Below are 23,086 nucleotides of genomic sequence, written 5' to 3' on the forward strand. Positions count from 1 at the left end.
AGTCAGAGACCATAAAAGCTTCCAACATACTTTCCAAGCTCCACACACCACTTTTCCCCACAACAATTTCTGGGATGAGCAGAGCCCCCAAGGAAGGGAATTCTGGGCCAGGACAGTGGGGCCCTGGGCTCTTTAAGAGGAATTTGCAAAGGATCCTGCTAGGTGCACGAGCACGGATTGCAAGCTGTGGTTGTGTAACTGGCACAAGCCTAACTCTGCTCCCTTTGCCCATGCAATGGCCCAGTCGGCAGGTGCAACCCCATCCAAGCTCAGCAGGCCCAAGACTCAGTAGGCAGGTCTCCACCAGATAATGGTGGAATGACATTTGTACAGCTGGGTGCAGATTCATTGTAGACACAGGGCTAATATTAATGCCTGGGCTTTGTGCTGGGCTTCTGCGTGGGGTGATGGGGGGGGGGGGGGGGGAATGCAGGAAATCTAAAACCTGCTGCTGTAAGGGCCTCGTCTTCCAAACGTCTGGGCTATTTAAGGCCTGATTCGCACCCACTCTGCCTTAGTGACTCTCCCAGTCTCCATACAAACTGCAACAGGCTTGGATTCCTGGGCTGTAATGTTTAAAGGATATAAGTGTGGGGGAGGGGGGAAATTCCTGCCTAGCTTTAATGTGGAGGCAGCTACGTTAAATCCCAACGCTTGAGTGATTTTTTTTTAAAAAAAGTTTTAAATCACAGCAGCAAGCCAACTACTTATAAATACCCTGGCCCTGCTGCATCTCTGGTGGTGTCTCTTACATGCTTAGCCAAATGAGCCAGGATTTCACGTGGTTCCATGAACCAGCCCCACCCATCACGTGTACAGTTTTGGCTTCCTCAAAGGGGCGAGAAAAATGAAACTCTCTTTCCACTCCCCAGGGCCTGTTTTGGAAGCAACTTGCTAATCTCTGGAAAAGTTCTGCCCACATGCCCGGGAGGGGCTGGCAAGCATTTCGCAGGCTGCTCACGTGGCAGCCGAGTTTAAAATAACTCTGGCAGAGTCGCTTGTAGGTCAGTGCTTTTGGTGTGTGGCGTTTCCTGCCGGGGCTCAGCAAGGCTTAAGACTCAGCAATGGGGCTGAGAAAACGTGCTGGTTTCCTGTTCACCAATTCTCAATGTGGCTGCTAGCAGGACGGCTGTGTTTCACCCTAGAGGTGGCTGCATTGCAACACAGGGTGAAGCACCAGGTTTAAGTAAACGGTCTCACCTATAACAGGAAAGATTGGAACCCTGGCACATTTATAGCGCTCTCCTGAGCATCTTGGATCGCTTTTGCAAACCAACCGCCCCCTTCCACCCGCTGCTTTGAGATGGGGAAACTGAGGCACGCAGGGGCAAACCCCGTTAAAACAAACAGTTCAGTGGCTGCCACGCCTTAACCCCGTTCTCAAAGAGGCCTTTGAGACCTGGCCCTGCTGCAGCTGCTAAGCAGTTAGTGCAGCGCTGGCCCATGGGTGCCTTTCTGTGATTGGTGCAGGACAATGCCATTTAGATGCATGGCCTTGCTATGCCTCTGCCAGTGGTTTGACCTGGCCTCCTTCCTCTCAGCGCTCTGTGCAGTGGAGAATTTGGGAGGGCGTCGTTCCCTGGGTGTGTTCGCTGCGGGCTCTGTCCCGTGCTGGGCACTGGGGGGATTTTCCACTGGGCTGAAGAGACGGCAGGGCAGAGGGACTCTCACACCCAGCGGGCACGTGGCTGTTGTGCTAATGGGCACCGCTCACTGGCGTTGGTTGTAATAGGGCTGATGAGAGTGTTGTGAGGGGGTTCTAGACAACACAGCTTAGCACTCCAGCACAGATCTGCAAGTCCTTCGCCAGGGTGGGGAATGTGATTAGCCGCCATTATAGAGGAGCGAGGGGATGTGAGTTAGCCAACGGCACCCGGCAGAGCCAGGAACAGAACCCAGGGCTCCTGCCGCACTGTTCAATGCGCACCGCATCGGACCATGCTGCAGGGATCGTGCAAACCTGCCCCAGTGCGATTTCTCCTCCCTCGCCTACCCAGCCCGGATTCTGGGCCTCCTGGCAGCAGGTCGCGGTGTGATGTGGAATCCGGATGCAGCAGCCGTGAGCCAAAACTGGATTTCAGCAAGTTTGTCTTGAACATGCAAACACTTCCGTCAGCCCCAGAGCTGACAGGGCTCTTAGGGCTAGCTGAGCTGGGTTTCTAATTGTCCAGAGTGAGATGGCGGACGGGCGTTTGACTTTATGCAAAGCAGGGATAGGACTGTATCTTGCTTTATCCACTCACCCACCTCAGGATTTTCTGGTGAGCCTAGTGCTCGCTGGGTCTGATCCTGCACCTCTTCCTCCTATGAGTAAAGCACTGGCTTTGTGGGTCTGAGAGGGCGAGCCAGGTCTCCGGGGGTTGCCCAGGGAGAGGCTAAGGGACCTGGCCCTGCTAAGGTAACATCCCTTTAGTTCAGAGGTGACCTCATTGACTCACACCCGTACGGGCTTGCAGGCTTGGGCCCTGACTGCGTTCAACAGACCGTAACTACGTTTGCCGTTTCTCAGGTGCAGCCCTTCACCCAGCTCATCCATCCGGCTACTTAGAGACCCCCAGCCCCTGAGTCCTCCCCCTACCCCTGGGAGGGGAGAGGTATTAACACGGACCTTGGAAGGGTCATTGTGAAAGTGACTGTGCTCACCAAGCAATATAGGGAGTGCCAGACTGAATCAGACCCGCGGTCCAGCCAATCTCTTATCCTGTCTCTGACCGTACCAGATTCTGCAGAGGAAGGAGCAAGAACGCTGCCATAGGCAGGTAGGGGATAATCTGCTCCCCAACCCCCTATGAAGGTCACAGCCTAGGGCATTGCTTTTGGGGATGTCACAGAGGCAGCTGTTTACATTCAAAAAGCAGCCCTTCCCCTACGGGCACGGACAGAGCAGGGCCTCCAGCTTGGGCACCGCGGCCTCCCACGGGCACGGCCCCTCTCCGTGCGAACGCTGCCAAGGCAGGAGGCCGCGTGCTCTGTCTCTCCTGTGTCACCGCAGAAGTCGTGGCACCGACTGGCTGCCAACTAGTTCTGAGCGTGAGTCACCAGGTTGCTGAATTCCACTGTCCCACTGGGCCCAGAGAAGGGAATGTCGATTTCACATGGCCGGGCCCCGTGACGGCTCTGCCCCCTTTGCTCACAGCCACGCCCCCGCTGGATTTCCTCTATGTGCTGTTTAAAATTACGAATCACATTCCACGACAAGCCCATCCCCCACCCACCTTGAATTCTCCCTGCACGTGTTTGCACTGTCCGGCTACACGTCCTATGCCGGAGCAGCTGCAAAGGCAAAGAATGACAAAACGGCACAGGCTTCTCTCAGGGCGTGGGCTTCTTTTTAAAAACCCAAGCTCTACGGCTAGAATTTATGGAGGGCGATGGGAGCTGGTGGGAAAGATTTAATTTTGCAAGAAGAAGAAGAAGAAGAATTTGGGCTAGATTCACCGGGCTGCTCCAGCTGTTTAGCTGAAATGGCCCAAAGCAGCTGGGACGTGCTGGTGAACGTAGCTCAAATGCTACTATTCTTTGTAATGTTCACCTCAAAGACAACGGCGAAATGGAGAGTAACAGTGGGGCTCTGTGCTCCTCTTTTTATCCCTCTTGATGGCATCTAAAAAGACCAGATTTTTCAAAAATGTTCATGTTGCTTTTTATTGATCTTGCCTTTTCCAAAGGCCTTATAAAGGATGAATACCTGTTTCAGTGAATGGTGGATCAACTGTTAAAGTATCCATTACTATGGCTTATTAAAACACCTTCTAATGATGTGCTTTATTAATTGAGTCCCATAGCAGCCGCTCCATTATCTTGTCCAGTATCAATGTCAGACCAAGCAGCCTATAATTACCCAAGACATCCTGTTTAGTCTCTAAATACTGGCACAACATAAGCTTCCTTCAAATCTGCTGGATCTTCCCCAGTGTTTCAAGGAGTAAGAACTATAGTCTTAAGCTCAATTATTTAATAGTTCTGTCACAACTGTCAGCTAGTTGTATCCCACACTTTACCATTTGTAAAATCTCACAAACACTCATTACAGAAGCAGTCGCAGTGCTTGTGTATTAAGATACCTTAATCACATCAATCCTTACTGAAATGCAGCCTCCTCTGGGGTGAAATGCAACCTCTGTTTAACAGCCCACAGCAACACTACACAGTTTAGAATAATAAATAAATATATTCTCTCTGGTGCACGCACAAACACAAATCACTCTTGGGGAAGGAGGTGGCCATGGAGGGGCCAGACTGCTGGGGTTCTACCCTCCCATGTCACCCCAAAGATCTCACTTCTGCAGGCTTTATGCTGCGTGTCTGATTAAACCTCCCCCAGACGCCTGAGTGTGACAGATGATTTATCCACCATGGTATTGACTGCAAATGCTTGCCTTTGGGCATTCAGGACAGGAATCATTAAGGCTGACGAGGCAGGCTTCACATTTACTATTCAGGGGTTTGCTTTACACCGTGGAGTTGCTGTTATCACTATTAATATTGTACTAAGTGCTGTGCAAGCCACAAAAATGAGGAGATCTGTGCCTAGGAACACTTACAGGCTAACCTTGAGAAGGCAGGATACGAGGGGGGATCCCAGAGGAAGGAAGAATTAAGGCTTTACGTAGACTAGGAAATTTATAGTGGTGTAATTTCATTGTTGCAGTTACCTGCCGCAGTGCAATGCTAATGCACTGGAGGTTTGCACTGATGCAGCTTTCCTGGTGGCAAAGACCCCAGTACATCCAGGCCCTTATAGCTTGTCTAAGCTCATGCTCAAATAAATTGGTTAGTCTCTAAGGTGCCCCAAGTCCTCCTTTTCTTTTTGCGAATACAGACTAACACGGCTGTTACTCTGAAACCTGTCTACACAGAGTTACTCTGGAATAGCTATTCTGCTTTAAATTCACACCCTGCCTTCACCCGAATTAGCTTTCAGGAGCAGACAAGCCCCCTGGCCGAGAGGGGCCACTTCATTACCTTCGGAAAACACGGCTGTGCTGACTTAACCCCCCGAGTGGAGACGTGACTAGGTCAACAGAAGAATATTTCCGTGGAGCCAGTTACCTCGCTTGGGGCAGCAGGGTCGCTTTCCATGGGGAAACCAGCGGGGCCTATGCTTCGGGGTTATGCCGGCAGACCTAGGGCGCCGCAGCTGTGCCGGTTGAGTCCCTGGAGCCTAGCCAGCTCCTAGGGTGGTTTTGATCCATCTCCACCAATTCCCAACACAAGCCCAGTTCACCCGGGAGTTTTTACAGTGAATGCGTTTAGCGCTGATGAAAAGGGCCAGCGAGCAGCCCTGGAAACCGAAGCCCTTGGCTTTCCTACGCAACAGGCAGCGGCAGGGCAAGCCAAGCACCAGGTGACCCGGCCTTAAGCTGGAGGGCGGCTGGGCTCAGTTTCCATTGCCCTTTCTGGCCCTTGCTATGCTGCGGGGGCTGTTCTTTTTTTGGATGCAAACACTGGCCGGCCAAGGGACTCGGCTGAGACCCACCCAACCCGTGCCAGGCAGGCCAAAAACCAGGCAGCAGAGGGGACCAGCGGCTGCCGGCCCAGGCTGCGTTCCGCTGGCGACAGGCTCTGCGGAGCGACGCCCTCAGCAAAGGATTAAACCCCCCGGGCAGCCTGCGCGGGGCGCGGGGCGCGGGGCCGGAACGGGGCGCCCGGCAGCACGGGCCAGGGAGAGTCTCGCCACGCCAGCGCCGCCCTCCGAGCCCGGGGCGCCCCCTCCGAGCCCGGGGCGCCCCCTCCGAGCCCGGGGCGCCCCCTCCGAGCCCGGGGCGCCCCTGCCCGGCCGCCCCGGTGCAAGCCCCCCCGCCACCGGTCTGACGCCGGGACCGGCCCTGCTGCCGCTGCGTTTCCGCGGGCCTGGCACACCGCTGCCCACGAAGCCGAAAGCGCCCGCCCGGGGCGGCCTTTGTTAACCAGCCGGGGGCGTTGGGGTAACCACCCCCCCCCGGGCCCTCGGGCCTTGTCCCCGGCAGCCCCGCCCGGCCTGCTCCGGGGGCCTCAGCGCGGGACAGGGACTGTTCCCTGCTCCCCGGGGGGCCCGGAGCCCAGCCAGGCGCCCCGCCCGCCGGACCCCCGACCCGGGGCCAGGCGTGTCCCTGGCGCGGCTCCCCGCCCCGGCCGGCGCTGGCCACTAGCCCCGCCCCCCCCAAGCGATCCCGCCCCTTTGCCGGCGAGAGCCAATCGCCGCAGGGCTCTGCCCCGCCCCACCCAGCGAGAGCCAATGCCCGCAGAGCTCTGCCCGCCCCTTTGCCGGCGAGAACCAATCCCCGCAGGGCTCTGCCCCGCCCCACCCAGCGAGAGCCAATCCCCGCAGGGCTCTGCCCCGCCCCACCCAGCGAGAGCCAATCCCCGCAGGGCTCTGCCCGCCCCTTTGCCGGGGAGAACCAATCCCCGCAGGGCTCTGCCCCGCCCCACCCAGCGAGAGCCAATCCCAGGAGGGTTCTGCCGTTGGGTTTCCCCAGGCCCCGCCCAGCTCGGCCGCTCTAGGTCCTGCCCCTGCGGAAACGCGCCCTGCGAGGAGCGGCGGTGAGTGCGGGCAGGGGGCTCCCGGGAGCTGCCGGCCGCGCGCGGCCACCGGACTACATTTCCCAGCATGCACCTGGAGGGGGCGCGGGCGCGGGCGCGGGCTTAGAGCTACGTCCTCGCGTGCCCGTGCGGCCCGAGCGCCTCTGGGTCCTCTCCGTGCACCGCTGAGCCCCCCCCGTCCCGGTGCCTCCCCCTCCCCCGCCGGCACCGCCCTGCAGCTCCCCGCCCCGGGCCCTCAGGGCACCCCCTGCCTCTCCCCCCGAGACCCCAGTGTGCCCCACACGCCCTGGGCCTCTGTCCTCTCCCTGCAGCCCCCCCATGCAACCCCCCCTTCTCAGTGCCACCCCCTGCATCCCCCCCGAGACCCCAGTGTGCCCCACACGCCCTGGGCCTCTGTCCTCTCCCTGCAGCCCCCCCATGCAACCCCCCCTTCTCAGTGCCACCCCCTGCATCCCCCCCGAGACCCCAGTGTGCCCCACACGCCCTGGGCCTCTGTCCTCTCCCTGCAGCCCCCCCATGCAACCCCCCCTTCTCAGTGCCACCCCCTGCATCCCCCCCGAGACCCCAGTGTGCCCCACACGCCCTGGGCCTCTGTCCTCTCCCTGCAGCCCCCCCATGCAACCCCCCCTTCTCAGTGCCACCCCCTGCATCCCCCCCGAGACCCCAGTGTGCCCCACACGCCCTGGGCCTCTGTCCTCTCCCTGCAGCCCCCCCCATGCAACCCCCCCTTCTCAGTGCCACCCCCTACATCCCCCCCCGAGACCCCAGTGTGCCCCACACGCTCTGGGCCTCTGTCCTCTCCCTGCAGCCCCCCCCATGCAACCCCCCCTTCTCAGTGCCACCCCCTACATCCCCCCCCGAGACCCCAGTGTGCCCCACACGCCCTGGGCCTCTGTCCTCTCCCTGCAGCCCCCCCCATGCAACCCCCCCTTCTTAGTGCCACCCCCTGCATCCCCCCTGAGACCCCAGTGTGCCCCACACACCCTGGGCCTCTGTCCTCTCCCTGCAGCCCCCCCCATGCAACCCCCCCTTCTTAGTGCCACCCCCTGCATCCCCCCTGAGACCCCAGTGTGCCCCACACACCCTGGGCCTCTGTTCTCTGTCCAATCTTAGCGCCACCCCCTGCGACCCACCCAGCTCTGACCCTGCCAGCTCTGAGCAGGGGTGTGGTGCCGCAGCGGCCTGGAGTGTCCCTCGGGCATCTGAGGTGCAGGACCGAGCGCTGCGCCCGCCCGTCAGAAAGCCGCGCTCTGGCAGCTCTGCCTGGCCATGGTCTGAGCCGCCCCATGCACCTGCCCAGCTTGGCAGGTGAAGCCCAGTGCCTGGGGGCACCGGGCAAGGAAGAGGGCAGGGCATTGGGGGAGAAGCGGAGCGAGCACCGTCTGTCATTGCCCACCCGAAAGTCAGGGCCCACCCAGATTTCCCCTCCTAGCTATGCCGCTGCCCCCCATGGGCCTCAGTGCATTCCCTGCACTCCTCCTTCAGCTGCTCCATCATTCCTGCCCACAGCTCCTCCCTCAGCCCCTGAGCCACCCCCTGAGACTTCCCTTACATCATCTGTGCATCGCCCCAAGGGCCTGCTTCCTTGACACACCTGGGACCTCGCCAGTCCCACCGTACTGACCCAGCATAGTCAGAGTGCCATGCGTCCCTGCTATGCCCTGGCAACGCTGTGCCATGTCTTGCTCTCAGAACATCCTGCAGTGCAGTCAGGTTGCCGCCATGTGCTTCTATGGCGACTCCATGCCATCCCCGGACCATGTGAGCCTGTCACGCCTGGCTGCAGGGGGCTCTTGTGCCCACATCTTCTTTCCCAGCCTCAACTGCCCCTCCTGGGGATGGGGAAAGGAGCCCCACCCCCAAATGCCCTGCTCTGAGGGGCACAGGGAGTGAGAGGCGAGGCTGGGGTTGATGGTGCCTCTCATTTCCCTCCTATTCCTGTTATTCCAAAGCTTTGGGAAGAGGGGAATGCCCCTCCCAGCTGGCTGTAGAGGGGCCCTAGTACCCCTGAACCTCATGCTCCGATACCCTGTGATGATCACTCACCGCTTGCGTGTCCTTCCTTAGGATGCAGCATTATGGTTCACGCATTCCTCATCCATACACTGCACCCTCGGCCCGGGGAAGAGGCTGGGCTCTGCCGGGTGCTGTATTCCAGGGTCTTTGGCTCTGAGAGGCTGGACCAGTCACCAGAGGAGTCCGGGCCGCATGATCTCGAGAAGGAGAGACTGGGCAGGAAGGAGCAGATTTTGGCTGTGGCAAGGTAAAAGATTCACCCCCATCTGAATGTGACAGCGCTGGGGGGCCCAGCACTGGGGAGGGGAGTTAGGGTTCTAGAATCTAGCGTACGTCTACACTGCAAAGAAAAAGACCTGTGGCAGCAAGACTCAGAGCCCAGGAGCTCATGCTGCTGGGCTAAAGATAGCAGTGGAGACCTTCGGGCGAGCAAAGGGGAAAGTTAGGAACCATAAGGAAAGGGATAGAGAATAAAGCAGAAAATATCATCTTGCCTCTAGATAAATCCATAGTACGCCCCACCTTGAACACTGTGTGCAGAGCTGGTCGTCCCAATAGATATATTAGAATTGGAAAAGGTTCAGAAAAGGGCAACAAAAATGTTGAGGGGTATGGAACGGCTTCCATAGGAGGAGAGATTAATAAGACTGGGACTTTTCAGCTTGGAAAAGAGACGACTAAGTGGGGAGATGACTTAGGTCTATACAGTCATGACTGGTGTGGAGAAAGTGAGTAAGGACATGTTATTTACTCCTCATAACACAAGAATCGGGGTCAGCCAATGAAATTACTAGGCAGTAGATTTAAAACACACAAAAGGAAGTATTTCTTCACACTATGCACAGTCAACCTGAGGAACTCATGCCAGGGGATGATGTGAAGGCCAAAAGTATAACTGGGTTCAAAAGTTCATGGAGGATGGGTCCACCAATGGCTATTAGCCAAGGTTTTCAGGGATGCAACCCCATGCTCTGCGTGTCCCTACCCTCTGTTTGCCAGAAGCTGGGACTGGGTGACCGGCGATGGATTGCTCACTAATTGTCCTGTTCTGTTCATTCCCTCTGGGGCACCTGGCATTGGCCGCTGTCGGAAGACAGGAGACTGGGCTAGATGGACCTTTGGTCTGACCCAATCTGGCCGTTCTTACGTCTTAGAGCCCTGGCTCCAGCCCGATCCTGAATGTCTGAGCTACTCTTTTTAGCCTCATAACGTGAGCCCCGTGAGTCTGAGTCAGTTGACTCAGCTTCTGAGACCTGCTACCATGGGTCTTTTTTGGTAGGGTAGATGTACCCTTAGACTCTAGAACAGGGTCCCTTATTCCCTGCTGGGGAGAGGAGGGAATGTGAACGTCCCAGGGAGCTCTTTATAAAGTAAAATACCCCAGCTGTTCTCTGTGCTTCATCCCAGAGAGAAAGGCTTGGTACGTCCCTTCCAGCCCACCCACGGCCCAGAGCAGGCTTGTTCTGTGGGGCTTTGTTTTGTCTAGTTTTAAACTTCCCAAGCGATGGGGCTCCCACATGTTCCCCTTGGGGGATGAATCTGCAGCCTGCGTCATCTTGCTGTCAGGCAGGCCTTCCAGAGATGTTCAGGTCCCGTTTTCTTTTCTTAATCCCATCCTCTTATAAAATGACTTGTGATTCTGCCTCTCTCTCTGTTTCTGGCCTTTCCCAGGCAGGTGGATTCAACATGTAAACTGCTGCACCAGGCGTCAGGGCGCCCTGCCTCTGACTTCCCCATCCAGCTGCCCGACGAGCCAATTTCCCTCCAGGATGCCCCATCCGGGGTGTTCCGCCTCCCTCCCGGGGATCCTTTCCGTGAGAACAAGATGGTGCTCTGGCTAGGGGTCCTGTCTCTGGGCTTTGCTCTGGTGTGCGATCCCCAGGAGAACCTGATGCTGGCTGAGAACACCCTGCGGCTGGTGGTGAAGTATCTCCTGGAGCATCTGAAGCTGCTAAGCCAGGGCAGCAACGTGGTCCTCAAGGCAGACAAGACCGAGATCATCCTGAGCAAATTCCTGCCCCATGGGCAGTTGCTCTTCCTGAATGATCAGTTTGTCCAGGGACTGGAAAAGGAGCTGGTTGCCTGTCTGTCCAAATAGAAGGCTCTTGTGGAACACGCCATCCAGGCAGCATGAACACTGGGAGGGGCGGAGGGTGCACTGTCGTTTAAAGGAGACACATCAAGGTTGGTAACTGTGGCCCTAGTAGGTTTTATTATCATCGTCCTGGCCATGCAGCATGTCCCTCTGGCTGCATCCCCCCAAGGGACCCACTGAAATATCCTGTCCCACAGTGGAGGCAGTTGCAGCCGTTAGAGGGAGGGGGAGATGTGCGTGCGGTTGGGTGATGTGTACTTGTCCCCCGCTTGAAACGATTGCTCAGTTCCTATTTTCAATAAACTAGGCTCGGCTGGGAGAAACCCGCCTGCGTCACGCACTGCGCAAGGGAGTCCTGTTTCCTTGTCAGTGTGAGCTGAGGAATGGGGCGAGGAGCTGGCCTCTTGGATCTTTGGCGGATGGGTGGAGCCCCACCCTCGGGAACAATAGCCACCCTCCTCCACAGGGGAAAGGGCCACACAAACAAAGGGCCACACAAACAAATGGGAGATGTCTTGGGCCAAATGTAAAGCAGGGCTAGGAGTGAGGTCAGCCAAGGTGGGATGCCTGACAAAGCACCCCAAACAATGCTCACTGCTCTGGGAGGATGGGGAGGGAGCAGCTGATGCTCCCCAGAGGAGCTCTGGGCAGACTGTGACTCAGAAAAGGCCTCATAATCCCTGAGCACCTCCTTGTCCATCTTCCCCCTCCTGGACAGATGGGCGGCCATCTTGGCCAGCACTAAGAGGGGGCTGAGGAGGCCTCTGGCCGTAGTGGAGCTGCAGATGGGGGCAGGGGTAGAAGACAACTGAGTCTGCACAGCAGAACCAAGCTCAGAAAGTGGCTTTGATTCTCCACTGAGACAATAACATTCTTTTATCTGGGAAATGTGGTCACCCGACTCAAAATACAACCAATTTCCAATAATTCCTGGCCCTTTAAGGAAACTAGTCCCTCCTGGGTCCTGAAGCAAAGCAATTACTGCTGCAACTCTGAGCACATCCTCAAGAAAGAAGAATTTCCAAGGGATGCAGAAGACTCACTCTGCTGTCAAGATACAGTCATGATGGCTTTGGAACTGGGCTATTACTGTGAAAAGCGAGGGCCGGGTTCCAGTCTCACACCAGTCTGATTCTATTGTCTTGAGTTACTCCTGTGTATAAGAGACCAGAATCAGACCCCGAGAGTATAAACCCAGCTCAGGATTCTTTTCCCTAGCTAATTGCAGCCTGGCATGAGGGTTGCAGCCTTAAGAAGTGTGTCATGACACTGTCCCTTCCAAAAATCATGGGGATGCTTTTAATGGCCTTCTGGCTATTGGGGAAGGTTCTGGGCAGATTCTGCATAGCTGGGTTGAGGGTGAGCCCAATTTAGAATAACTTCTTTCCTCTCAAAAGTGTCTGAAATGGGCAATTCTTAATTTATTGGAGAGTTTTTGGTACCTGTGCTTCACTTGCTGTTCTGTTTTCCTTTAATATGGGCACACTAGCAAAAATACGTGATTATTTTAAAGAACTCTGACTCCGAGTCTGTCATCTCAGAGCTTAGTTAATGCTTAATATTGAGAAGCAATTAACCATTGGGACAACTTACTGAGGAATGTGGTGGATTCTCCATCTCTTGATGTCTTTAAATCAAGATTGGATGGCTTTTTAGAATTCATGCTGTATCTCAACCACAAGCTATGGGCTCGATGCATGGGTAACTGGGTGACCGTCTCTGGCCGGTGTTATACAGGAGGACAGACTAGATGATCACAGTGATTCTAGCCTTGGGATCTACGTAAAACACATTACCAAGAGCAGGGCGACTAACCCAGGGCCAGGCTGCTTTGAGCAAGTGGTAACTGACTCGAGCATTTCACATCTAGGTCAACAACTTAAATCCACTCCAGCGGGTAGTGGCTGAAGGTTGTTGCCAGCTGGTTGCTGTTCATCATCTTCTGTGGAAATAATTTTGTGGTCCCTGTAGAGAGGTGCCCCCAAACCAGCACCATGATTGGTAGCTATTTGTTAAGAACTGAGTGGGTCTCAGAGATGGATCTACCCCATCTCCGGTGAGGAGGCTGGGTGTTGGTAGAGGTCCATCAGCAGAGCTACTTGCTGTAGAGATCAATCCTAAGAGCTGTCATCTTTCTCCCAGTATTAAATGCCCTTGGAAATAAATATTACACGTCTTTGAAGGAAGAGCAGCCTAAGATGCAGAAAAATAACAGATTGGGTCCTTCCAAGGAAGTGACAGGTTTGCGAGGGACTGCTCCTGTTGGGTTGGAATGGACAGACACGTTTTGATACGTGGCACAGCGGCGCAGGGATTGGAGAATTTGAACAGCTGTTGAAGCTGGTCTCCTAGCTGAGCCTGAATTTATCTCCTCAGTGGCCCACATATATTTGGTGACATATCTTGCTTACCATATACAACTGGACTTTTTAAATGTGTATATAGATGGTTCTGACATCATCATAACATCTCATTCAAAGGTGCAAAAATTAGAAATTCAAGTCAGGCAAATAATTATTTATTGGGTGATTCTGAAACAATAACTCTATGATCCAAGGACTTTATTTTGTGACAGACCTGGAAACAGACAAATTACAGAGCCATGCACACTGAGCGGCATACGGGCAGCTGTCTCTGCTACAGCAGAAATATCACACCAAGACAAAGCGTCCCTGCAATGCACATGCCAAGCGGCCCCTGCCAGTGCACAGGGTTCCTCATTGGCAGGTGGCTGGAAAACATGCTCCATAGCTTGGAAATTAAGGCACTTTCTGAGGTGCTGGGAACTGCATGTCACAGCTCAGCCTGTCCATGGGCCTGCTTACAAATCCACCTAGAAGGCAGAGTGCAGTTGGCATCATTCCACCACTTTACCTCCATTGTGCGGATCTCCACACAGTCTTCTCTGCCTCCTGTCTCCTGATGCCAGTTGTCTGGCTGATTCTCCTCCCAGAACCTACAGATCAGAGTGTTAATGTCTCAGTGGAGAACCACAGCCAATTCCTGAGCTCAGTTCTGCTCTGTGGACTCTGTTGTTGGCAGGGGACCACGACACCCGGAAATGACGCGGTGACCCCTCAGAGTTCTCCACAGCACTCGTGGCCATGGTAACGAAGGGATTCTGAGGACAAGGGGTAGCAACTGCCCTGCGCCTGATGGGCCAGCAAAGAGCCAAAGTCAGTTTGTGACTCCAAATGCTGAGCAGCAGCAGCTCAGATCTCAGTGCCCAGAACCAAAGCACGTGGCCCAGCACGTCCCAGGATCACCCCGAGGTGGGAACGCAGGAATGGAGAGAGAGGGCAGCAGGGGTCATTCATTAACTTCTCCATGGCCCTGGGTTATGGGACTCGTCCACAGCCCACTGAGGTCATTGCACCGACTGCAGCTGGCTCCGGCCAGGCCCCCGGGCCCTACAGCCTCCCCGTCCCCAGCCGGAGAGAGGGGAAAGCACAGAGCAATCCCAAGGAGAGCGCTGAACCCTGCCACCGGACTGACCTGGCTGTACTGAGTTGACTTGGGGCCAGATCCTCAGCTGGTGTAAATGGATGTGGTTCATTCAAGTCAATGCCGAGTTACCCCAGGTGAGGCTCTGGCCCTTGCTCAGTGGGCACAGAACACACACTCCGTCTTTAGGCTCCTGCTCTAAGCAAAGGGGCATTAGTAGAAATTCCTGAGAGGATTAATTGCTGTTGGGTGACAGCGCCCAGGGGCCTCCCTCAGGATCGGGCCCACTGTGCCGGGTGCTGCATAGACGCAAGGGGCCGTACAGACGCTGCCTGAAAGAGCTGGTGACCAAACGTGTAATAAATAATCACGTATCTCCAGCTTTACTCACCCCCTGCTTGCATCTGCTCTGAATTCTGTGCCATCCACCCAGCGCCAGCTGCCTTCTGTCCCCCGGTCAGTGAGTCCAATCCAGTGACTTTCTCCCTTGGTCTCGTTGGAGAGAAACTCCTGCACGACACAGTTTGCAGCGTGTCCAGGTCAGTCAAGAGAGGCTGCAGGATGCAGCCACAGCTGCCTGGGCTGAGCAGATTTTGGGCGAGAGGAAAGGGCGTCCGGTGGTGTGAACAGGGCACTGGGCAGCGGGAGACATGGTGTCCAGCCCCAAACGCTGACAGTGACTAGCTGGGAGACCCCGAGGGAGTCCTGGAGCAGCTCTGTGTCTGTGTCTGCATCTGTATCCGAATGGGGCTAACAACAGCGACCCGTCTCAGAACGCTCCCCACCACGGCCGCCTCAGAGCTGGGTGCGGCAGTTACTGACGGGCACCTCAGAGTTCACATCGGCCCCCTGCCCTTGGAGGCAGCAAAGCTAGGAGCAGAGAACTGGGTGCAAAGTCTGGCCCTGCAGGAGGGTGGGATTTTCCTCCTCAGAAAGTGCCCCAGAGGCCTGGGGTGAGGGCTACCGTGGGCACATGGGGAGAGAGGATTTTCTGAGAGGCGCATGGCCCCTTGCTCACAAGCCTTCCAGATACAGGCTTCTAGATTGTCCAGCAAGAGCTCAGGACTGGGGAGAGGGATCAAAGCGAGTCCTCACTGGAAAAGTCATTGGGGTTGCAGAAAATGCTACATTGGAAGTAGGGAAAATCAGAAATGAGCCTGACCCCAAATCCCCCTCTCCTGGCACCCCAGACTATGGGAAGTCCAGATCCTGGCACTGTTCCTCTGCCCATCTCTGCTTTTAAACTGATGGGTGAATCCCCTGAGTCAGGTTCCAAGGCTTGGCATCCTCTCCGATGGTTTGCCACAAGGCATGTTGCAGATTTGCTACCTCAGCTGCCACCTTCCACCTCCTGGTACGAAACAAGGCACTGACCTGTTATCCAAGCCCCTAGGAGGTTCCCTCACTCACCTGTTCCACCGGGGAGGAGACAGAGGTCAGGTGCGAGTCCTGAGACACACAGAACTGCTCGGCCTCGTCCCACGGCTTTTTTTCTTGTGAAAAGTAATAGAGGTTCCCACCATAAAACCTCCAGCCTCTGGAGAGCTTTGTCAGCACATAACCTAGGAGCAGAGACTGAGGTGAGAAACCTGGGCTAAAGTCACAGGGACACACACAGGAAGCTCAGGGATTCTAGTGCTGCATTCCCCTTCAACTGCCCCAAGCTCAGGGAACTTCTGAATCCTGATTCTCCAGCACCACAGTGGATAACTTTCATGGCCCTAGGAAGGATCCCAAAGAGCACTGCAGAAAGCAGACACCACGGGGTGCAGCTGCATCTGGGGTGGACTATGGGCACTGGTCCCAGTGCAGAGCAGCAGGGCTGTAATGGGAAAGGGGAGATTCATTGTTCAGCTGAGCTGGCAGGGGGAATTCAGGAGGGGGAATGTAGCTGCCCAAGGTGGAACACCCCCTGGTTCTGTATCAACAATTTTCAGTGATTGTAAGTGGTGAAGGTCTCGGGTCTTTCGCACTTGGGCACCTCCCCCCACACCCTGCAGGGGGCGCTGGCTTGGTGAAAGTAACGCCCCATACACTGAAATGCCAGCATCACTTTTCGCCTGTGACCGGACAGAACTCGGTGCTGGTGGAAGGCGCTGCGCTCACAGCCTTGGAGCTGAAATGCTCTGTTCATCCTCAGCACCAGGAGAGATGGCACCAGCCGGCTCTGCAGCTAGTGCTTACTGCAGCGACCTTGCCCTGCTGCTTGCGCTGCGCTGACGTTGTCCAGACGGGTCTGGATTTCTCCATACGCTGCACTGACGTGGCCCAGCTGGTCTCTCAGCATCCGGACTCCTGCCAGCGCTTCATCCAGGAGCTGCAGACCTAGCAGAAAGTCACAGCCACGTCAGTGGAGATGCAGAACTCCTGATTACCGGCACATGCAGTAGAGCAGCACCTGCAGGCCCCTGTGTGCCAGGCGCTGTACAGACAGGAGGGGACAGTCCCTGCTCTCAACAGCTCACAGTCAAAGTAGACTCTAGGTGGGAGAAATAAAGGATGATTTTCCTGCTGGGAAACTGAGGTGCAGGGAGGCGGGCCCAGGATCACACAGGAAGTTTGCAGCAGAGCGGGGAATTGAACCCAGCTCTCCTGAACTCTAGCCCTGTACCCCCAATCTACCCAGCCTCCTCCTCCCCATTCGCTCCTGCCTTGTGAGCTGTGAGTGGGTCGCATGTGGCAGAGCTGGGGCTGCAGGAACATCCACGGACCTGAGCCATGGCACTGGGCTCCAGGCCGGGATTTTCAACAGCCCAGCTTTGGGGTGTGCTCTGTGCCGGGGTTTTAGTTCAGGCCCATCTTCTGATTGGACGCTGAATAACCTGATCCACAGCCCGGTTTGTATGTCCAGCCCTGTGTCCGATAGACAGACAGTTGTGACACCTGGCCACAAGAGGGCGCCTGCTTCCAGCAATGAGACTGTGGCAGTTACCCGAATTATGGTAGCTGCATGGGAAGGGCTCGGGGACTGGGGTAGGGGACACGTTGAGACCCACGAGTGCAGCTCCACGGGCGTCCTGCTTACCCCAGGGACTGAACTGGGCCCTGTGTGTCTCATGAGCTGCATCTGTCTTTCCCGCGAATGCAGTCCTGACAGTACGGGGGCCCTGGTGAAAACTATGGAGCGAAGGAAGCAACAGGGACAGGACGGAAGACGTTGACCACTAGGCAAACTGTTTAGGAGCATGGGACGGATGCAGCCAGCCTGCCACGGCCAGGGAGGGCGCTAGGAGGGAACCTGGAGCAGCCCCCCACCCCTGGGAACAGAGCCTCTGTTGGCAGAGGAATGTGCAGAGCAGCAGCTCATTAGACAGGGGGATGGGACCACCTGGCAGGGAAGTATATGGAGGGGAGTAGGAGGATGCCAGGCACCCACCATACCTCTCGGCAGGAGAGTGCTCAGCTTCCAGGCCAAGGGAAGGGAGCCGACCCTGATGCCTGAGACCCTCGTCCTGCGACTTACTGTCCGATTCCTTTGCTGACGTATCCGAGGCGTTGTCAGGCCGCAGAGAGACTTGGAGCTTCTGCACCGCTTCTTCAACCGCTTGCAGCTTGCTCTGTGCCCGGAAATCTAGAAATCACATGTCTGCAGGTCAGCGACCGAACTGAACTGTGGCTGGAGACCAGCCATGTCCAGAGAAGGAATATGCTCCGAGTGCGAGCCTGTTCTCTAGGACTTCTTTCATTTTAATCTTGGAAAGCTTCCCTCCCGAGGAGGGACACGGGCAAAGCCAAGGCCCCGTTTGGGGCTCTCTCCTGGTGTATGTTACACTGTCTTAACGTAGGGCATCAGCTCTCTGGAGCAGGGAGCTACAAACTCCAGCATCGCAGATTGAGATTATATCTCAGGACAAACTTCCTGACTGTGAGACCAGCAGGGCGATGGAACGGACGCCTAAGGGGGTTATGGAAGCTCCTTCATGGGAGGTTTCCAAAAGGAGGCTGGAGCCGTCTGTCTGGGATGGGTCGGACACAACAGCTCCTGCATCTTGGCAGGGGGTTAGACTGGAGGCCCTTGCGGTCCCTTCTGACTTATGGTTCTGTGATTCTATGACCTCATTTTACTGTGTGTTTTTGCAGCACCTAGCGCTATGGAAAGCAGGACCTGGGTGCAGCTTCAGGGCGCTGGCAGTCCAAGTGCTTATTAACAATCCTGACCGCTCTGCTCCTGGTGTTTCTCAGGGGCCTGTCTGCTAACTTTAGGCCCAGACCCTTCAAGGTGTTCAAGCAAAAAACTCCCAGAGATTTCAATGGAAACCAGAAGCCCAAATGCCTCTGAGGATCTGGGCTTGCAAGACTGATGGCCAGCTGCTCAGATGGTGTAAATCTGACTTCAGAGGAGCTCCTTCAATTTACACCTGCAGAGCATCTGTCCCTAAAAATCAGCTTTTCACTCCCCTGAGAGCTGCAGGGCCAACACAGCGATGCCCCAGGGAACCAGCTTCTCTCCCAGCTCGTGCATCAACAGACTTATGATCTAAGTGCTGTCTGCAGAATGTTTCCCCCAATCCATCGTACGTCTCTGGCTCCTTTCACAGCAGTACCTGAGCACCTCACAGTCTTTAATATATTATTTAATGTCACACAACACCCCTGTGAAGTAGGGAAGTCTCCTCCCCCCATTTTACAGGTGGAGAACTGAGGCAGAGACAGGTCTCAAAGACCTTACAGCCAGAAGGGCCCATCATGATCATAATCTGACCTCCTGCAGACTACAGAACCTCACCCACCCATTCCTGTAATAGGCCCTTAACCTCTGCCTGAGTTACTGATTTAAAGACTTCAAGTTATAGAGAATCCACCATTTACACTAGTTCAAACCTGCAAGTGACCCGTGTCCCATGCTGCAGAAGACGGCAAAAAGCCTCAGGGTCTCTGCCAATCTGATTTGGGGGAAAATTCCTTCCCGACCCCATTGAAAGGTGGATCAGGACCCAGTTAAATGGGAGACTACAACGGGTTGTTCTCAAAGGCGAACTGTCAGGCCAGAGGGAGGTTACTAGTGGAGTTCCTCAGGAATTGGTCTTGGGACAAATCTTATTTAAGGTTTTCATTGAAGACCTTGGCACAAAAAGCGGGAGTGCGCTAATGAACTCTGCAGATGACACCAAGTTGGGAGGTATTGCCATGATGGAGGAGCACCGGAATATCCTACGAGTGGAGCTGGACAACCTCGAAACCTGGAGTAGCAGAAATGGGATGAAATTCAGTAGTGCAAAGGGCAAGGTCATGCACATAGGGGTTAACAGCAATATTAATCCCCATCTTTTCCAATTTGACTCATAATTCCCCATGTGGAACTGTATCAAATGCCACTGAAATCCAGATAGATGAGATCTACTGCATTTCCTTTCTCTAAAAAATCAGTCCTCGAAGAAAGAAAGAGAAGGCTGATCTGCCATGATCTATCTTTGGAAAAACCATGTTGTATTTTATCCCAATTACCGTTAACCTCTATGCCCCTAACTACTTTCTCCTTCCACATTCGTTCGAAGACCTAGCAGACAATTGAGGTCAAACTAAAAGGTCTGTAGTTTCCCAGATCACTTTTTTCCTCTTTCTGAAAAATAGGAACTCCATTAGCAATTCTCCAGTCACAGGGTCTGACCCCTAAGTTTATGGATTCACTAAAGATCCTTGCTGGTGGGCTTGCAATTTCACGTGTCAGTTCCTTTAATATTCTTGGATGGAGATTATCCAGGCCCCCCCGTTTGGTCCTATTAAGCGGTTCGAGTTTGACTTCCACCTCAGATGTGGGAATTTCTACTTCCATATCCTCACTCCCATTAGTCAGCCTGCCACTACCCCTAAACTCCTAATTCCATTTATTAAAAATGGAGTCAAAGTATATGTTTAGGCATTTGCCCATGCCTAGATTATCTTCAGTCTCCAACACATCCTCCGTCTTTGGCAGTCCCTTCTTGTTTATATGCCTATAGAACCATTTGCTGTTGGTTTTAATTCCCTTTGCAAGGTCCAGATCTGCTTGGCTCTTGGCAGTTCTCTTTTCCCTGCACTTTCTGATCTCCAAGAGGTAGTTTTCCTTGCTGATCCATCCCATCTTCTATTCCTTGCAGGATTTTTGCTTTCTCTCAATCACCTGTGTGAGACGCTTCTTCATCCAGCCTGGCCTGCAACCCTTCCCGAGGAAGTTTTTCCCCTTGCTTGGGATGCGGGCTTCAGAGAGCTTCTGCAACTTTGACTTAAAGTAATGCCAAGCCTCCCCCACTTTCAGGTCCTTGAGTTCTTCAGCCCAGTCCACTCCCCTAGTTAATTGCCTTAATATTTTAAAGTTTGCCCTTTTGAAATCAAGGCCCCTAGTTGCAGACCTAGTTTTGTTTATCCTTCCATTTAGTTGAAACTGAATTAGCTCATGATCACGCGAACCAAGGTTGTCCCCTACAAGCAATTCTTCTCTGGATGTCCTCCCTACTCGCCAACACTCAATCTAAAATGGCATCACCTCCTCTTGGTTTGGTGACTATTTGGTGGAGAAAGCTGTCAGCTCTCACAGCCAGGAAAGCGTGGGCCCTACCATTATGATTAGCACTTGTCCTCCAATCTATACCTGGGAAATTAAAGTCCCTCCTAATCACACCGCTCCCAGGAGTATATATGTCATGAGAGGTATTCCGGAGGTCTCTATCGATATCCAGATAGGATGCTGGGGGTCTGTAGCAGACCCCAAGCACTATCTGAGGGGAGCCTCTGGTAGCTTTCTTCCCCAAAGTGATTTTGACCCAAACAGACTCTGTTTTATCTGTTCCAGCACTTCTAATTTCTTCACAGTCAGTCTACCTCAGCATTAATGTACAATGCTACGGCACCACCTTTACCTGCATTTCTCTCTTTCCTGAATGGCACATACTCAAGTTGCAGTGGGGGACGTTTAGATTGGATATTACGAAAAACTTTTTCACTAAGAGGGTGGTGAAACACTGGAAGGCGTTACCTAGGGAGGTGGTAGAATCTCCTTGACAAAGCCCTGGCTGGGATGATTTAACTGGGAATTGGTCCTGCTTCGAGCAGGGGGTTGGACTAGATGACCTTCTGGGGTCCCTTCCAACCCTGAGATTCTATGATTCTATGATTCTTCCTCGCCTGCACTCCAGGCCTGGCTTCTATTCCGCCCTGTTCCTTTTCTCCCTGTAACACCTGGTTTCATTTCCTGCACCAGTAGATCCACTTCCTCCATTTTGTCCCCGGGCTCCTTGCGCTGGGGTGCAGACACCTGCGGTGTTTCCGCTCGGCTCCGCCAGGGTTCCTCACGCGGTTAGGTACAGTCATGCTACTGCCAGTATCACCTCCTACTTGGGTGTTAGCATCATTGGTATGGGAACTGTCTTTCCTCTTGATGTCCATTCATCTCCCCTCTGCTGTTCCTTTCTCCATCGCTGCATCTGCTCTTACTTCTTTTTCTCCTGCTCAGGATTAGAATCAGAAGTGGGGATTGCATGAGCATCTCTCAACTGCCTCCCCTGAATTCCAAGCTTAACGCTCTGTTAATCAGTTGTGCCACCCTCCTTCCCAGAATCTATTTCCCTCCCTAATCAGGTGGAGTCTGTCCCATGAGAACAGTCCTGTGTCCGTGAATGACTCCCAGTGGTCGGTCATCCCAGAGACCTCCTTACAGCTCCGCTGCCTGAGCTGTGGGTTGATCATCATCATCATCTTGTCTCACCTCCATTCTCCTCCTCTAGGGACAGGTAGAATCCCCTTGAAGATCACCTGAGCCTCCATTTCTTTAAGTGTCTTCCCCAGCCTGGCATCATCTCCCTTGGTACGTTTCAGCAAGAATCTAGCAGTATCATTTGTTTCCACATGAAGGACAATCAGTGGATTCTTTCCTGCTCCCATTAGGATCCTCTTCAGCCTCAGGTCCACATCCCATAACTTAGCTCCTGGCAGACAGCATGCCCTTGTGTTCTCTGGATCAGCTCTGGTGCCAGACCTGTCCATTCTTCTTAGTAAGGAGTCACCAATCACATAGACCTGCCTCTTCCTGGTGTTGGTGCCATTCTCCAGCCTTCCTCCCATTCCTTCTCCATGCAAGTCCTCTTGTCTTTTGCTTTCCCTTGCAATCTACTGCAAGTCATCCTCTGTCCTCCTGGGGCTCCGACCTCTGGGTATCTACATTGACTCTTCCCCTCTTCTTGTAGGACTAGCTGCTCTTCTCTTCTGCCTGGCCCTCCCACCTTCCGCTACTCCCTGCCACAAGTCTTCTTCATTTTCCAATTCAGCAAACCTATTCCTGAGCTCTACTTCTCCTTCACTAGCTGGTCTTTTCCTCTGCCCAGTTCTCATAATCACATTTCCACTGGCCACTTTACTCACCCAGGAGTGTCCCCTCCCAGTTTTCCAGTCCAGCTTGGATCTGCCAGTCTTGAGTTTTCCCTTCAGCCTCCTCTCGGCTTCCCTCCATCATCTGCTCGAATCCCCTTCCAAACTCAACCATACTTTCCACCTGCATCTCCAGACCTCAGCTCTTCTCTTCCATCAGCTCTCTCAGCCGGCACTTCATACAAACAAGCTCTTTTCAGGTACCCACTCCAGGATCATGCACATCCTGCAGCTTCCACATCTGGTCATCTTCATTGTCTCCTCTAATGCTTGGGTCACTACCACTGCTGCCTCTGTGTCTGTCACACCCTTCCCGCCCAAGCGCCAGTCAAGGAGAAAGAAAACCCCACACGACACAAAAACAGAACGCCACCGCCCCTCCCACAAACTCTCCTTACAACCGTGCACTCTAACTGCCCTGTCTCCAGTTGTTTGCTGACTTCTTTGCCAATCCATTGCTTGCATTTATAGGCCTCCTAGTCAGGGAAGCCCCGCCCTGATCTGATCTGATCAAAGGCTCTGCATCTCTCAGCGCACTGCCCGTACCAGCCTCTGCAAAGTGAACGCAACACACCAGCCAGCAAACTCTCAAGAACCCACTCTCCAGAGGCGATGCACAGGGGTGTGTGTGCAGGGTGAAGCACCCCCCAGATTTCTGCTTGGCATGCC

The 23,086-nt window shown here is 54.5% G+C and overlaps 1 protein-coding gene and 1 non-coding gene across 2 annotated transcripts; one reads left to right on the top strand and one right to left on the bottom strand.

Moving 5' to 3' along the window:
* The first annotated feature begins 6,448 nt into the window (after nucleotides 1-6,448).
* On the top strand, nucleotides 6,449-10,981 carry AP5S1 (adaptor related protein complex 5 subunit sigma 1). The gene is made up of 3 exons (XM_073340162.1): nucleotides 6,449-6,522; nucleotides 8,590-8,785; nucleotides 10,210-10,981. The coding sequence occupies exons 2-3, from the start codon at nucleotides 8,601-8,603 to the stop codon at nucleotides 10,634-10,636; spliced, it is 612 nt and encodes a 203-aa protein (XP_073196263.1). The 5' UTR covers nucleotides 6,449-6,522; nucleotides 8,590-8,600; the 3' UTR covers nucleotides 10,637-10,981.
* Nucleotides 10,982-13,135: 2,154 nt separating this feature from the next.
* On the bottom strand, nucleotides 13,136-15,678 carry LOC140910052 (uncharacterized). Its single transcript, XR_013635646.1, has 3 exons — nucleotides 15,488-15,678; nucleotides 14,469-14,587; nucleotides 13,136-13,589 (listed from the first exon to the last, which is right to left on the bottom strand). It is a non-coding gene; the product is annotated as an uncharacterized LOC140910052 (transcript).
* Between the last annotated feature and the right edge of the window lie 7,408 nt (nucleotides 15,679-23,086).

The sequence above is a fragment of the Lepidochelys kempii genome, chromosome 4 (assembly GCF_965140285.1).
Source record: "Lepidochelys kempii isolate rLepKem1 chromosome 4, rLepKem1.hap1, whole genome shotgun sequence".
Lineage (NCBI taxonomy): Eukaryota > Metazoa > Chordata > Testudines > Cheloniidae > Lepidochelys > Lepidochelys kempii.

Coding starts and splice junctions, on each gene's coding strand:
- AP5S1 (XM_073340162.1), top strand. CDS start 8,601: ATGGTTCACGCATTCCTCATCCATACACTGCACCCTCGGCCCGGGGAA. Junction 8,786..10,209: donor CAGATTTTGGCTGTGGCAAG/GTAAAAGATTCA, acceptor GGCCTTTCCCAG/GCAGGTGGATTCAACATGTA.